At 41.7% G+C, this 16,610-nt stretch overlaps 1 protein-coding gene across 6 annotated transcripts in view; it reads right to left on the reverse strand.

Moving 5' to 3' along the window:
* The window catches only part of SMARCA2 (SWI/SNF related, matrix associated, actin dependent regulator of chromatin, subfamily a, member 2), a 119,666-nt gene extending 105,924 nt beyond the window's left edge, over positions 1 to 13,742 (reverse strand). Inside the window, exons 1-2 of one of the 6 annotated variants that reach the window (XM_058166432.1) lie at positions 13,601 to 13,742; positions 254 to 510 (exon numbers count right to left, since the gene is read on the reverse strand). In XM_058166432.1, the coding sequence (XP_058022415.1) occupies positions 254 to 478 (225 nt within the window). In that variant the 5' untranslated portion in view covers positions 479 to 510; positions 13,601 to 13,742. Of the gene's footprint in view, positions 1 to 253; positions 511 to 5,919; positions 6,080 to 11,643; positions 11,841 to 12,541; positions 12,681 to 12,937; positions 13,175 to 13,600 lie in introns of those variants that run through there. The other 5 variants (XM_058166433.1, XM_058166431.1, XM_058166434.1 and 2 more) reach the window with 5 other exon arrangements.
* Between the last annotated feature and the right edge of the window lie 2,868 nt (positions 13,743 to 16,610).

Raw genomic sequence — 16,610 nt, forward strand, 5'->3', positions numbered from 1 at the left:
TGCTGTACTGAATTTAAACATATGTACTCCAACGTATGCTAACTTATCTCACTGAGGAACATTAACCACAACTGCCAGAAGCAAGTCTTAATTTATGCTCTGGAATTCATACCTCAAGATTACAGTCTTAATGAATGACTTGCATATATAAAACCGACAGCAATATTTAGGATGACAAAATGATCATTTTAGTTTTTCATCACAACTGTTCAAAGAAAACATTTGGTAGAAAACATTTGGTAGTAATACTTACTTTGTGCATTTGGTGCATGCCTTCCTGTGAATAATCACCCGGTCCCATAGATGGCATTGGATGTGGTACACTTGGAGGTCCAGGACTAGGTCCCATCATGCTATGTACAGAGCTTGGTGACGGCCCAGGTCCTGGGCTGGGACCTAGGATAGGTCCTGGAGATGGCCCTGGCCCTGGTGAAGGACCTGGATGAGGCATTGTAGTAGGATCAGTTGGTGCAGACATCTACTCTGTCTCTCTTGGAATCAGTGATTGTGCTGTAGTGAAGGGAAAAAAGAACAACACATCTAAATTTAAGATGTTCGCCATTAGGAAAGAAAGATATACGACATTTAAAGAAATAATTTGTGCCCGATTCATCTTGAAACATAAGAATTTCAAGTGGTTCTATATCAAAATAAAGTACATGTCAAAATGAAGTTACTCATTTGTATCAGGAGTCCACTATGAAACATGGCTAAAATAAATTGAGTCTTTTGGAAGAAAATTATAATACCCTATTTCCCCCCAAATAAGACATCCCCTGATAATAAGCCTAATTGGGCTTTTGAGCGCATGGCAATAAGGCCAAGTGCTTATTTCAGGGTTCAAAAAAATATAAGACAGGATCTTATTTTTGGAGAAACATGGTACATGGTTTGTTTGCTTTTTAAATTGAGTATCACCTTGGGAGTCTTGCACTGAAAGGAAGATTATATAAAGTATATACCCAAATAAATAAGAATTATCAGGTTTTCAAAAGAAAGTCACTAAATTCCTTTTTTATTTAAGGTAGCTATTATAAATACCATGATTCTCAAATTCCCCATCTCCCTATTAACAATTAATTATACAGGATAATAAATACAAGGATAAACAAACAATAACAATGTCATTCAGAGTGTATGTTTGTGTCTGTCAGAAAAAGTGATTGTCTAGACATAAACAATTAATGCCAAAGCGCATGCTATTTGCCTTTTTACGTCAAGCAATATAAAGACATGCTACAAACTTAATGAATATTTGATACGCCTTGTGTTATACATTCCCAAGGACTGCAATTGTATACCATTTATTTATTTATTTAGATTGATCCCATCTTTATTATTTTTATAAACAATTCAAGGTGAACATACCAAAATGCCTTCCTTCTCCTACCAAACCAAATTTCAATTGAGAGCAAACTCTCCTAAAAGGTAAGCAGACCATCTCTTCTCTCAATAGGTCATATTTTTGCTCAGAATAACTCATCTTACAAATATTCTGCTTCTTACAAATATCCCCACCATGTAAAATTTAGCATTCCCCATTTTGGAGCTCCCCAGATGTGTTGATTTTCAAAAGTCATGCAAGTTAATGACTGAATTAGCAGAGATGCTTTGATTAGAGAAAATGGACTAGATAGTTTTATAAGAGACTGGAAGCCATTTGTGGACATGTCAAATACAATAACAGATGGTTAACAGAAGGATTTGAAGATTAGTGTAATGTTTGGGTTAACCTGTTGACTTTTTTTTTCATATATATTATGATTAGAGGTTGAGTCGATTTGATTATCAGATAGAGATCCCCTCACTTGGAACATTTGTTTATGTAATATAATATTTTTGTTAAATCAATCAAAATAATCAAAAATCAAATAATTGTAGACCCATTATGTAAAGAGGAGGAAAATTTATCAGTTTTCCTTTCTCAGCATCCAGCCAGGGTGGGTTCTATATATTTAATGTTACATTTATTTGATATTTGGGTTTTTTCTTTTTTGTACACCTTTTTTTCCTTTTTTTTTTTTGCAGCTGTTAGTGTTGGATGTATGTTTCTCTTTTTTTGCTGTTTTGCATTTTTTCTTATTGATAAAACAAAATAAATATATTAAAAACCAAAAGTCATGCAAGTTTAAGAGGTGATGGAAGTTGAAATCCAACATATCTGTAAATTACCTCATCTTTGCTGCCACATATACTAAGCCAAGTATGCAATATTCGAAGCTTAAAAGCTGCAGGTGGCATCACTGAAAGGTGATGATATTTCAAGGGTTTTACGGGAGGAAATGGAAAATGACATTTTCAGAGGCTGCATGCAGCCTAAAGGTTGCCCCTCTGCTCTAATCCTGAAGCGAGAGGCAAGCAAATTGCCTCTCACAAAGCACATGACATACAAGTTATGGAAAGGGAAATAATTGTTAGCCGGAAGTTCCTACAACTGCTAAGTGCAAGAGTTATTTTTGCCCCAAAGTTTCAGGTCAAAGGCTACTTAATAAAGTCCAATCTAGGTTCTTAGCAAGCACCCTGTCAGACCAAGCCACCTCATTGTTATTTTCATAAGTGACCTCTGACCTAGTTATGGGGTCCTCACTATTTGGGAACTAATTCCCCCAAAGCTGACAAGACATGGACCCACTGATTTTTTAAAATCAGGATTAGTGTCTTAAGAGAGCGCCTGAATATGCAACAGTACTCAACAGTTTTCCTAAATTGTTCTAAAACTTCATATTCTTATGCCTTAATACTATGCTTTTCTCTGATGAGGCAGAAAAGAGCGGTCATTCACTTCACATTCAAGAGAAACTCAGTTCAAATAAATGGCCTTGGGAGCTCATTCCTTGCAGGGCCAGATTTAAACAAAGATACAGAACACCCCAGAGACTAATCTGTCCCACCCAATACTAACTACTGTCACAAAGGGGGTCTGCTTTATATGTATATAACTGTAGCTACTAGGTTAATCACATGGAAATTTTGGAGGGGAAGGGCACTCTAAAACAACCATGTTCTTTGGCTCACAAAAGAACACCTCCTAGCAATCCCACCCAGCCTAGGCAGTGGTGAGGGTTCCTGGAAGTTATTGTACAGTAACTTCTGGAGGGCCATCAGGTTTCCTTTTCTGTGTATCAAAATGCCCACATTCTGGGGGGGAAATTAAAGCAAAAAATGGCACTGCTATCAGTTTAAATTTAAACAACCCTTTTCATAGTACTATCCTGAGAAGCAGCATGCGATGTTTGAACTAAAGCTGCAATCGGTTTTGCATTCTTGGCAAACAGTATGCTATTGCAAACTTACTCTATTGTTTTGGTAAATGTTAACACCACAGTTGAAAACTGCTTCAGCACTAAGCTGAAATCGCTTCAGCGTAACAGCTAAAATTACCATATTAGATGGCCAAAAATTGTGAGCATCTTTCGAACTGTTAGGATTGTGCTAGAATTGTATTCTGGGGGCAACTCTTCAATCTGCCCTGTCACATAAGCCCATTGAATAGAATTCCTTGTATAATTGTTTCAATATTCTTTTTGTTCATTCTCATAGGATAACATTATTTTTGTGAGGTACACAACCTACTCTTACTTTATTTAAAGAACTACTACATATTCCAGAGGCATCTGCAAAGGGATCTCGGGGGAGGGGAGCAAGGAAGGGCAAAAAAATGTAAAGGGTCATATTACTGTGGCACAAGTTCCTACCTATTTGTATAGACACGATGCCACTGCACACAATATAGAGCAGGAAAGATATTTGTACAACGAATGCACCACACTGCTTCTGTCATTTGGATGAACGCACTGGATCCTGGAGATACCTCTAAAACTACAGCGATAGCAGTAACACTTAGGTTTATATATCACTCCATAATGCTTTACCATACTCTGAGCAGTTTACAAGATCAGCACACTGATCTTGACCCCAACAATCTGGGTCCTTGGAAGGATGAGTCAACCTTGAGCTGGTTAGGACTAAACTCTTGGCTGTGAGCAGAGTTAGCTTGCAATATTCCACCACTGCACCACCACATGCAAGATTATCCATAAAAAAATATTGGGGACCATCGACTGCAAGCTTGGAGACATAACACTGTTTTATGTTCTATACACCGAGCTTTTGTTCTTTTTCTTCCCAAGTTGGATCTCTTAATCCAATGTCATGCTTGGGGACAGGTCTCAGTTGCACATAAATCTTAAATGAAAGGCATTTTTCTTGTGAAAAGTGGCATTCGGTGCACAAATGAGCACTGACAACACACTGATTCAATGTCAGGGTTCCAAGTAGCACCCCCAACAAAAGAAAACTCCGAGGCTTGAGTTTCCTCAAAACTAAATTTTATTAGAGATATCATATTGGCACATCTGGGGAAACCCTAATTTGAAAGCTTCCAGGGTTTCCCCACCCAAAGGAAAGTTCAAGTCCCTGCCCAATACCCATAAGCCCATCACACAGTCCAATCAAAGCACCATCTCAACTGGAGATGCCGCCCAGTTCCAGCCTCCCAGGTGCAGGGCAAGATGTCCTTGAACCTCTGAGAAAGGAATGTTATTATGACTATATATCACCCATGCTCCATACAATTCCCCCTCCCAATTTCCCACAGTAGTAAATGTGGCAGGTCTGAAGGCCCAACACAAAATATAGTTTCCAGGCCTGACATTCAGTATCAGGAAGTGCAAAATGTGTCTGCGTGTACATAAAATGGAACCACTGCAGTCAGAACTGCTGTAATCCTTTTAATGGAGTGACTGAATTCTGAGCTTCAGTCTCTTCCCGCAAACCATGCCTACAATATAAGTCACATTACTTTCATGCAGTGCCAGCCGGCATTGCTCCCAGCACTTACGTCTCACCATGTGCTCTTTCTAGTGTTCCCAGCACATGTTATAACCACATCTGTTAGATTATTCTGAGGAAATTGGCCCATCTCTCAGGGATAGAGAGATTTGGATGGTTTTCATTATGTTCCAGAAACCCTCCTAATACAGACATAGAGGACTAGTAAAAAAATACCTATACAAATATAGCAATTGCTCCCACTTGTGAAAATCTCCCAAGTTTCATCAGACAAGTTATTATTGTAAGAAAAAAAAAAAAGAAGCCAGATAAAAAAGAAGTCGGATGAAAATGAAGAAATAAATGTAATGGCCAGAATCACTTTGTGGCTTTTCTTTTAAACACATTTTAAATTAAGATTCTTTTTTTCTTGCACACATTTAGCCTACAGTGGCATGTCTCCCTTTGAAATAAAGACGCAAAACAGAATGTCTCAAGCTATGAACAATTCATGAGAAAGGTCTGGTACAGGTGAGGAGGCCTATCAATGCCAAAATGCCAGCATAATTTGTATTACTGATATGTTGCCAAAATTATAAAATAAAACTAATCCACTTAATGGCAAAAGATAAAAGGGCTATTTAAAATAAGATAGACATATACATATACAGGTACTCAACATACTACCACAATTGAGCCTAACATTTCTATTGCTGAAACATTTATTGTTTTTTGCCCTATTATACAACCTTTCTTGTCACTGTTGTTAAGTGAATTGCTGCAGTTGTTAAGTTAGTAACATTGGTGGTACAGTAACTCTGGCTTCCCCATTGACTCTGCTTGTCAAAAGGTCGCAAAAGGTGATCACATAACCCTAGGACACTGCAACTGTCATAAATACATGCCAATTGCCAAGTGTCCAAATTTTGATCCTGTGACCATGGGGATTCTGCAGTGGTCATAAGTGTGAAAAATGATCATAAGTAACTTTTTTCAGTCCTGCTGTAACTTTTAAGTTGAGGGCTACCTGTATCCATGATGTTTAAGTATACTAACCAGAGAGCCACTATTAAGTATTACATGTGGTTCTTGTTTAATGACAAATCATTCAACATTGAACTTGCGCCAGTGTTACCTTCGGTGACTTACCATTGGTTCTCGAAGTTACAACCATTGCAGCATCTCTGTAGTCACACAGTCACCATCTTTGTTGGCGTCTTACAGGGAAATCAGCAGGAAGTTGCAAATGGCAATGATGTGAATTCCTCATTTAACAACATGTGATTTGTTTAACAATTACAACTGGGAAGTGCAGGAACTGCTATCACTAAGCAACAGTCAATATCATCACACTTCACAACCGCCTTCACAACTACGGAAATTGCCACAGTTAACCAAAGACTACCTATACTATGCTACATATAGTAATTTATGGAGTTCTACATTCATAAATTGGCATTTCACAATGCCACGAGTACAACTTTCAGACTTTTTAAATAGCATGTAGAAGTTGTATTACAGGAGAAGACTGAAAAAAAACATTTATTAGATTTGGCCATTTGGGGGACTGAAAAGCACTTATTATTAACCATATTCTATATATTTAAGCCCATTCCAAAAATATCATCCATCAGATTTTTAAAAACAGAGATACTCTAGCAAGTAGTAGTGCTTTTACGGCCCTCTCTAAGCAGTTTACAGAGTCAGCATATTGCCCCCAACAATCTGGGTCCTCATTTTACCAATCTCGGAAGGATGGAAGGCTGAGTCAATCTTGAGCCAGTGAGATCTGAACTGCCGAACTGCAGCTAGCAGTCAGCTGAAGTAGCCTGCAGTGCTGCACTCTAACCACTGTGCTATCTCAGTTCTTGTAATAAAAATGGTTTTCTTTCTTTTTTAGTTCTCTCTTTCGCTCTCTCTCTCTCTCACACACACACACACACAAAATAAAGCCAGAGACACCATATGACTTATTAGCTTACTGTAAAATTAGTTCTTGACTTATAACCATTTGTTTAGTGACTGTTCAAAATTACAATGGTTTTGACTGTTCTTCACACTTACAACTGTTACAACTGTTGCAGCATGATTAAAATTCAAATGCTTGGCAACTGACATGTATTTATGACAGTTGCAGTGTCCCAGGGTCATATGATCACCTTCTGTGACCTTCTGACACACAAAGTCAATGGGGAAGCCAGATTCACCATACAATCATGTTAGTAACTTAACCACAGCAAGAAAGGTTGTAAAATGGGGCAAAACTCACTTAACAACTGCCTCACTTAGCAACAGAAAATTTTGACCCAATTATGGTGGTAGATCAAGGACTACTTGTATTATTAGCCTTTCTTATTGATAGCCCAATCCCATTCTCTCCCTTTCTCCTATGTACAATTCTAGTCAAGTACTTTTGTAGCAATTGCAAGTAAAAAAACCTCCAATACAGGAAAAGTAGGCAATAAGACACAAAGATTTTCCCCACTTCCTTTAAATAACCCTTTGTTACAAGATATGGTCAAGAGAAGCTGTTTCCATGCTAGGACCTAACAATAGAATCCAGATGCAATTTCACTTTTCCTTCTTGTGGTACAAAAATCATCCCTTTGCCACTTCCCAAAATAAAGCCCTCATGACATCCTCTATCTAGGAAAAATAAGAAGTGTAACTGTAAAGGATTCAAGATAAATTAGCTCTAAGGCAGAAGACAGGATGCAGTGACTCTCTACTGAATTACAGTTCAGCAATACAAGGGGGAGAAGCAGGCTCTCGGCCTAGGTAATTACAGGCCCAGTTTTGGGAAATCTACAACGTTCAGATAGATAAACTCTACAGCCTGAGTGTTAAAACCCGACATAATATGGAAAGTGACACAATTGGGAACACTGGTTTATAAGTTTAAAACCTAATTAAGGACTGGGTTGTAATTAAAAAATGGAGTATGGAAAAAGGGATGGGGGATTAACATAATTACTGCTGGCTTGAAGGAATGGAAGAGGGGACAACACACAAATCTAAGGCATGCTACTGCCAGCAGATGTATATTCATAACAAGGTAGGTCATTTATAATATAGATTCCATTCCATGTAGAATGCCACTGCAATTATGTCAGTAGAACTGCAATGATTGTACATTATTTCCCAGCCAAACCTAGAAAGTTGGTGATTTATTATAAATCTCCGCTAGTCAAGAATTAGCCTTAAATCTGTGACCTATAATCTTTAGATAATAAAGGGCACTTCCAGACAATTAGGGTGTGATAGCAACTTGTGTCATTGATTTCTGTCATTAATAGTTCAGATTTTAATTCCCTTTTGAAAACTGCTCTAAAAAGAATCACTTGAAGCTGTAATTCAAAAGTTTCTCCAGGTATTTCCCTTTCAGCTGTCCCTTCATCTACATCCTGATATCAATACATATTGAAATACAGGGGGTTGACATCAGAAAGAGTTTTCAATTTTCTTACTTGAAATGTTCTTTTTCAAAAGACTGGGATTGTTTGCACTTAAATTGAATAGCAGACTTCTAACAGTCCTTGTCTTCTTATTCTTCAGTGAATACATCAAACAGTCTAATCAATATGGATACTTTTGTGTAGTCTGACACAGGACTTTGAAGACCTGTGTCAACGTTGAATATGTGAGTTGTTATAGTATATCGCTGAAGAATATGAGAAATACAGTTAATTGTATTCAAAAGTTTGTTCATTTCCCTAGCTGCATAAAGATCAGCCACTAGGAGTAAACGTATGCTACAAGTATAAGTTTATACTTGTATAAAGGTACATGTAGGAGGCGAGGAATAAATCTTTCCAAGTGAATAGTTGGCAAGATCCACTGTACAAGCAATCTCAGGAAACAAAGCAATCAAGACCAAGACAGAACATCTTGCTGCAAAACTATGCAGAGTTCAAAGCTTTCTAGTAAAATTATGTGAAAAACTAAGAAAAAACATTAAACACACGGGAAGCTATCATATTAACTGTTACTACATGTCTTTAATTCTAAATTTAAAGGCATGCCTAGTATCTCTGTCTCCACTTTAACAGCAAACTGGTTGAATATCCACTAATTACGGTCAATCTTAAATCACAAAAGGAATAAAATGATCATTGTTTTTGAAAGCAATCCATGTATTTTTTTCAAATTGTAGAGAAGGCCCCTAGGGGGAGCATAAAACACCATGAACTAAGGTACAATATTTTGTATGTGTTATTGGCAGTAGGCAAGATTCAAATTTCCAGCATATGTGGGCTATAATCTACCTTGGGAATTGCCAAAGGGAATAAATTACAGTATACTTCTCTGCTCAACTATAAGGCCAATTACTTAAGCACTATATTATGGCTCATGTGTATCTGTAAGAGCAGGAAGGAAAACAACTAGAGATGCAAAACATAGCATGGACAGGTGCAGAAGAAACAGCACAAAACAGCACCAGTATCTAGTAAATATGGTTAATAAAAGTTTTTGGTTGTTAAAATGGTCTGAGAAGGGCAAAATAACTTTAAAAGATGAGTGCATCTGAATAATGTTCAATACTCCATTAAGGAATTAAAAATTTGCTCTCTTCTGCTTTTATTCAGAAACACATAGGTAATATTTACAATCTACAGTTTCTAGGACATAAGCAATATTTACACTCTATAGTTTCCAGTGTCCTGCAGCAAAACAACAAAGAATATTTTGGCATCTTAAAGACTTAACATAAGCTCATCTGTTGCCTATATCCCCAGGCCCATCAAATCCTTTAGGAGTCACCTGGGAGGCATAAGGGTGAGGTACAGGGGGATTTGGGGAGACAAACAGTCTGTTCACATTACATTATGTGAACCCATAATATTAGAAAGACTTACTAGTAATTTTTGTTTCTAACATAAACCTGAAGTTTGCCTAACAACAGAATAAAAAATTCCACAGGGATATAACAAATATATTACAGCATGGTCTTCTCCTGTCTGGATTTCTTCCTCTAATTCTTGTTTGTGAAGGCTATATAGGCTGGGAATGCGAGGAGTTGCAACCCAGTTGGGAGTCATTATCAAGCTGAGAAAAGCTGCTTTACTGAATGTCAGTGTACACAAAACAAATTCCAGTCTGCAAAGTGTCCTTGGATTACTAAGATTACAGCAGAAATGTTCAGAGAAAAATTAAAAGTGCAGACAAAACATCCACCTATACCTATTTGTTGTGTTATCTGAAGTTCAACCAAAGGAGTCTATTTTGTGTCAAGGGACTATTAATTTTCATTCCATTTTTGGAAAGAAAATACTATATATATTTCCAGCCCTAACCATGTCAAAATGTTAGCTACAATATTTCTTTTCTTCTCAGTTGCTAGCATCAAGTGTTGGTCAAAGCACTGACTAACGGAATGCTCAGGAACCATTTCACAAGTTAACAGAAGAAAAGATTTGAGGTCATTTTGAAAATGCTGTTGTGGTGCAAGCTGTCTATGAAGCCTATAGAATAACCAGTCCTGAAGCTCAATCAAAACTCAGAAAACACTCTTATTTAAAGAAGCATTATCTTCAACTCTGTTAAGCTTACTTTTCTTTGCCAACTGATACTTAACTACAAATTTGCTTTAAAATGCCCATAACTGATAGAACTGAATCTTTGTTATTAATATTATTAGGTTTCAGAGTTTGATGAATTGCAGATGGACATAAAAATCTGTATCCAATTCAGTCCTTCTGTTACATTATTTTTTTCCTCTCTGCAGTAACAAAAGGATTCTAGAGGAAGGGGAAAAGGGGGGGTAGGCAAATGGAAATAATAGGGCAATTAGATTCAGAAAAGAAAGTGTGCCTAAATTAGCATGACAATAGGTGGACTCCTAAAGCAAAGGCTGCCCCACCTCCAAACATGTAGCTGTTATAGTACTAAAGGAATGGAAGGCTGGCTCTTCATTCATTTGCAGACCTCAGGAGTTAGTGGCTGGAACTAAAGGGAAGGAACTAAAGCACACAGTACACAAAAGAAAAAAGGCCACAGAACAAGACTGCAAATGTCAAATGCCATGTTAACCGCAGAGCCCGACCCCCCTGCGGTCTCCACCTTCACACGCACAACACACACACAAAGTAACCTCAGGGGGAAAATGGCTCACAAACTTCGGCGACTGCAGTTACTGATGCAAATGGCCCACATTTCGAATCTGCAACATTTCCCAACTTTCAAATAGTTGTGGGGTGTTTTCTTTCTTTTTTTAAAAAAAAGAAGAAAACACAATCGTCCCAATCACATTAAAATGCAAGTACGGAAATCAGTTCGGTTTATAAAAACAAAACAAAACACCAACTACCCAGCGGACTTAATCAGTTCCTCTTGTCTGTTGCAAATTGCCGATAATCTCACGGAGCTGAAACAGTTTGCAACCGACGCTCTGAATCGCGCCTGGAACAAACGCAGGATTCGGGCCTTCTGGCTGGCCCGCTCCGTACTCGGGAGGAGGAAGCGAGCAGGCAAAAGGCGCCATGTGTTCTGTAACTTCAGATTTAAAACATCTGAACGGAGAAGCCTTGTCGCCCCCCGATCCCCACCACCACCACCACCACCACCACGTTGACATACAAAACCCGATCGCAGCTAGCAAACGCGGCTTTTGCGCCAGGCAAAGAGAGACTCTTTCGCTGGAGTTTGATTAGACTCGATAGGCCTCAAGTTTCCGTTTGCCAATAAGCCCGGCCGGAGAGTCACGAGTGGCGGGGTGCCTATCTAGCCAAGCCGATTTGAAAGTTTGCGACACCCCTCCAACCCGGTGGGCGATCCCGAGTCCATATTGAAAAAAGCCTCCCCCACGCCGTCTCTCTCTCTTTCTCCCTTCCTCCCACACCCGGTTCCCACAGCAACGGCTGCAGAGACCTTTACCTTTCTGGAGTGACACCCGAAGATGATCTAGGCACGCCCGCCGTGGGTGAGATGCCAGATGCGCCGATCGCGAGCTTTCATGGCAGATCGGGGCCTATCTCTCCCCCGTCATCATGTCACCACGATCAAACATGTCTGTGTGAGTCCTATTTGGCTGCGGTGACTTCCTGATTCTCTGCATTGCTGAGCACAGACAGGAAAAAAAAAAAAAGAAACCACCACCCCAACCAGCGCGAAACCTCGCCTCTTCCTCTCTCCCAGCAGCGAGGGAGGCTGGCTCCAGCTACCCTCCTACTTCTCCAGCCTGGCTCGCATGCTCAGCCACCAGTAGCGAGCGGCACCAGTCGGGCAGAATCCTCCTCCTCTTCTAGGCACTTAATCATCAACCCCCTCCCGCTAGACCCCACAACTTTTCCCCTCTTTCTCGGCCGAATCTTAACCAAATCCATGCCCGCTGGTTAAAAGGCTTCCCCCGCGCCAATCACGAGGTGCGGGACGACGCCTGCTTCTCCCCCCCACAACCCCCAGCCCCAAAGGTTGAGACTGGCACTCAGCAACTTTCGAAAGCAATAAATGCTCTGTGGTTTCTCCCACCCTTCGGGAGGAAATAAGGGATGGAAAAAAGGGGGAAAGCCGCGTCGTACCACAGAGGAGACAGCCCGCTTTCGGGCGAGACGCAAACACGGGCAATGCCAGACACTTTCGGGGGGGGGGGACGCACCGCGACGTGCAAGCAAAGGGGGGGCTGTGGACTTTTAAGACACTAATAAACCCCGGATATTTTGAAGAGGCCCGAACTGGGAGGAGAAAAGCGCACCGATCTCTGGATTCACTCCCGGCTTCTCAACACCCTCCCCCACTTTTCCCCAAGGCTCTCCGATCTCGCGTGGGCACTCACGGCGGCCAGTCAAAGCAAACGAGACGGTCCGGAGCTCGGCCTGCCCGGTTTTGACGGTTCTACCGCGCTCTTAACGCGAACCAATCGCACTCCCATCCCTTCTCCTGCTCTCGTGACCGCAGTGGGAAACTCTGCGGCGGAGCTGGATGAAGAAGGTGGCCGGGATCTTCCGCAGCGAAGCGCCTCCGCCGGTTCCCTTCCCCGGGGTAGGACGCGGCGCGAACTTCCAGCACTCCCAACCGGCCACATGCCTCGATTTCCCCCCCCAGCAGAGCCTTAATGCAGTTTCTGGAGCGGTAAAGACAGACTTTTCCCCCTCCAGCCTTGTTTCTAATCCCCAAAGGACAGCTCGGCGCATCCAAGAGACGGGTTCAAGAAAAGGCAAAGCTAACCTACCAGCTCCATCGCGCCGGACCTGCATATACCTGCTCGCAATCCGTTTCTGGCTCTTTCTCTTGGTCTTCGTCTCTTGCCTCTGCCTCTTCCTTCCTTCCCTCCCTTCCCTGTTTAGGAGCCAAATCCTATAAGCAGCTGAATCCAAGCCGGAGGCTTCTGGCTTCTTCCACCGCCTGTCGTCGCCAGAGCCCGGGCTTGCAACGGGCAAGCCAGCCCTCCTCCCTCGCCCGACTTTCTCCCCGGGTTCAGCTGACTCACAAAGTCAGCGCCTAGCATCCTCTCTCTCCCCGCTTCCCTCCCCTCCCCTTCCCCAGGAAATGTTCTTCACCCAACCGCTTTTTCAAATGAGGATTATTAGGATTATTAAAGAGGATCAGGAAAACTTTCTTCCGTTCGCTTTTTCGATCTGCAAAGGAGGCGCAAAGGAGATTGAGACTTGTTTGCGGCCGCAAGAAATGAAAGGAGATGGGGTGGGGGTGGCTGGCTGTTTGGCTATTATATTTTTGGCGGGGGCGAACGGAGGATGCACAGGCTAAATTCTTCTCTTCCCCTCCCTTCCCTAATCCTTCCCCCCCCCCCCACCAACAACAACTACACGGCAGGCAAATCAAAACGACGGATGATGATTAGGAAAAGGAGGGAGGAGTTGCAAGCGATCTTTACCTTGCTGGGGGAGAGTGGCGGGCTAGATCTCTCCCTCTCTATGAGTCACTCAGAGTACAGATCCAGCCAGCCAGGGGAACTAGATTATGAATATGACTTCATTGATGACAGCCATTCCCTCCTCTTCCTAAACTCCCGCCCCGCCTTCTCGGCTCCGCTCGGCCGCTTTCTCCCATTCCGACGCTCCGTACTAGAGAAAAGGGAAGCTCCTGACTGGACGGACCGAGTCTCGGGCTCCCGTCCGGAAGAGGAAACGGAAAGGCGGATTCGCTGCTGCGCGCTGTCACTCAAGCTGCAGCTTGGAAGGAAGGCGGAGCTTACCGCTGCTCAAAAATGTGGAGAGAGCAAGAGAGCTTGGTCGGAGTGCGCGAGCGCGGCTGCCCTTTTCTCTCCCCCCCTCCCTTCAGGGCAGACGCGTGCACGCGTGTGAACGCTACTAGGGTTTTTTTTTTACACCACCACCCCTCTCTTTTTTCTCGGTTCAGCTGTTTGGATCCAGAGGGGAATCTTTGGAACGTGTCGGTCCCTTTCGAAAAAGAGGGAGAGGAGAGAGAGAGAGAGAAGCCGAGGAGTTGAGGGAGGGGTCGGGTGAAGAAGGTGCTGGAATTTAACCGTGCCTGCTGGTGCAAGCTTGTCGGGGCAGAATGGAAAGGGGGGGAGGGGGGAGAGGCCAAGGCGACTGGGAGAAACAAGCTGGCTTCAGCCCAGTGTTTGTTTTCTAGCAGTTGTTTACCTGTGGCTTGGGGCAGAGGCAAGGTTAATAGGGAAGGTCATCGTGGAGTCCTTTATGCCACGGGTCTCACAACCTTGGCAACTTTAAGCCTGGCGGACTTCAACTCCCAGAATCCCCCAGCCAGCTCTGCTGGCTGGGGAATTCTGGGAGTTGAAGTCCGCCAGGCTTAAAGTTGCCAAGGTTGGGAGATCCCTGCTCTATGCTCTCTTGAGCTTGATGTTTTTTTTGCTTGCAGACTTTTCTGATAAAACCCCAAGGTGCTTTTTTTTAAGAGTCAACTAGACTTTCTGGTTTTTCTTTGAAGAGGTTTCGCCTCGTCCAAGAAGCTGCTTCAGCTCTGACCGGATGGTGCCTTCCATTCCCCACCATCTGGTCAGAGCTGAAGAAGCTTCTTGGACGAGAGGCAAAACGTCCTCAAAGAAAACCCAGACTGTCAGTTGCCTCTTGAAAAAGCACCTTGGGGGCAACCGTTACCTGGATGATTGAGAATGTCCACAGACATTACCTGATAAGCTAACATCAGTGCTAGTGAGTGTGGAGTTAGCTCACTACTTGCTCTGGGCATAGGGAAAAATACCAGGTTTGCAAATAAAATGAGGGGGGGGGGGTTTAGTATTCATTACAGTTATCTTCTCTTCCAAAGAGAATATAGGCAGCTGAGGATTGAACTGGAATCCTTGCTGCTGAGCTTGGCTGTGTGCTTGCTTTTCATTATCACGGTAGGTAACATCGTCATTGCTAGTGAGTGTGGATTTTGCTGCCTGTTTATAAATACAGGTAATCCTCTAGTTGCAACCACAATTGAATGTGAAAAAAGGTCATGTCACTTTTTCCAGTGCCGTTGTAATTTTGAATGGCCATTAAATGAACTGTTGTAAATCAGCACTACCTGTAGTAGCATGCCCAGCCAGTGTTAGTGGGAGTGGTTTTTCCTTGGCATTGCTTTCTGCTTGTCTGATATTAATTATTGACACCAATGGCTCTCTTGTCTGCTAGTTGTCTTTAATTTCTTTTCTGCCCTATACTGTGTTTTAACTGGTTTTATTACTACTTGCCATCCAGAGTTAGCGATTTGAGATGGGTAGCTATACAAATTGAAGAAATAATAAAAGTTAATCCCTGATTATTTGATTGTTTTAGAGGATGTATTCGGTTCTTCTTTTTCTTCTTAGATTTTTTTGTATTGCCTCTTTTGAATGGTTTGTAAACGTGATTTATTCTCATGTGTCTGTTGAGGGCTGATTTGTCTGAATGTCAGGCTTCCAGGAATTAGTGTTTCTGGATTTAGCTTGGTGTAGGATGTTCAGTTTTCCCATTAAAACTATGGTTAAGTCTGTCCATCTGTTGTGAGATTAAGAAATTTTCATCGTGTCTTCTGACAGCTAGTTGGTATTCATGGATGTGCTGTAGTAATCTTCTGCCTGTCCTGTCTGTTGTAGATGAGTTGTAGATGCCACACTTTGCAACACAAATTGTAGTCACACTTACCTAGATGAAGTTACCTAGTCAGATAAGGAAAAATAAGGAAACAGCCTAGCTCAGCACGACTCCACAGTTCAATCCTGAGCTGCATATATTCTCTTTGATTGGAAGAGAAGATAATTGTAATGAATAATAAAACTTTTATCTGAAAACCTGGTATTTTCCCTTATGCTGAGATTGAGTGAAGTATAGACAACACTTCAGATCAATTTGTCTGCCAGCCTTGTCTGTCAAATCTTTCAACTTCAGCCAGAGAGTAACATTTTACCAAGCAGATGTTCAAAAACATACTCTCAGCAAGGAAGACGTAGAACATTGTAAAGCTATCATAGAAATATAAGAATCAAAATAGTTGCTAGATAGTTGTTAAAACAATTTCTGGGGGAAAAACATCCAGTACTTAGGGCTAGCATAAGTAAGACAATTTTGCAATTGTCTTTCTGTGTTGCTTGCATTGTTATTCCCAATATATTTGAATGTCTCCTTGGCTTAGCAAAGCAGTTGGACAATAGGAGAGCTACATCTGACTCCACCGGTGACCCTAAGAAATGCAAGCCTCAAAGCAAAGATAAAAGTTAGCAAATTCTCTGAAAGTTAAACAATACTTACCAGAGAATCCTCTTCAGTTCAGAATCATTAATAGAAGGGCCCAGCAGAGACTATACTACCTGAGACTTCTCAGGAAACAACAACTGAATAAAAAATTGCTGGTGACCTTCTACTGCTGCAGTATAGAGAATATCTTAACTTACTGCACCTGTGTATGGTTTGCTAATTGCACAGTGGCAGATAGGA

Source organism: Ahaetulla prasina, chromosome 2 (genome assembly GCF_028640845.1).
Source record: "Ahaetulla prasina isolate Xishuangbanna chromosome 2, ASM2864084v1, whole genome shotgun sequence".
Taxonomy (NCBI): Eukaryota; Metazoa; Chordata; class Lepidosauria; order Squamata; family Colubridae; genus Ahaetulla; species Ahaetulla prasina.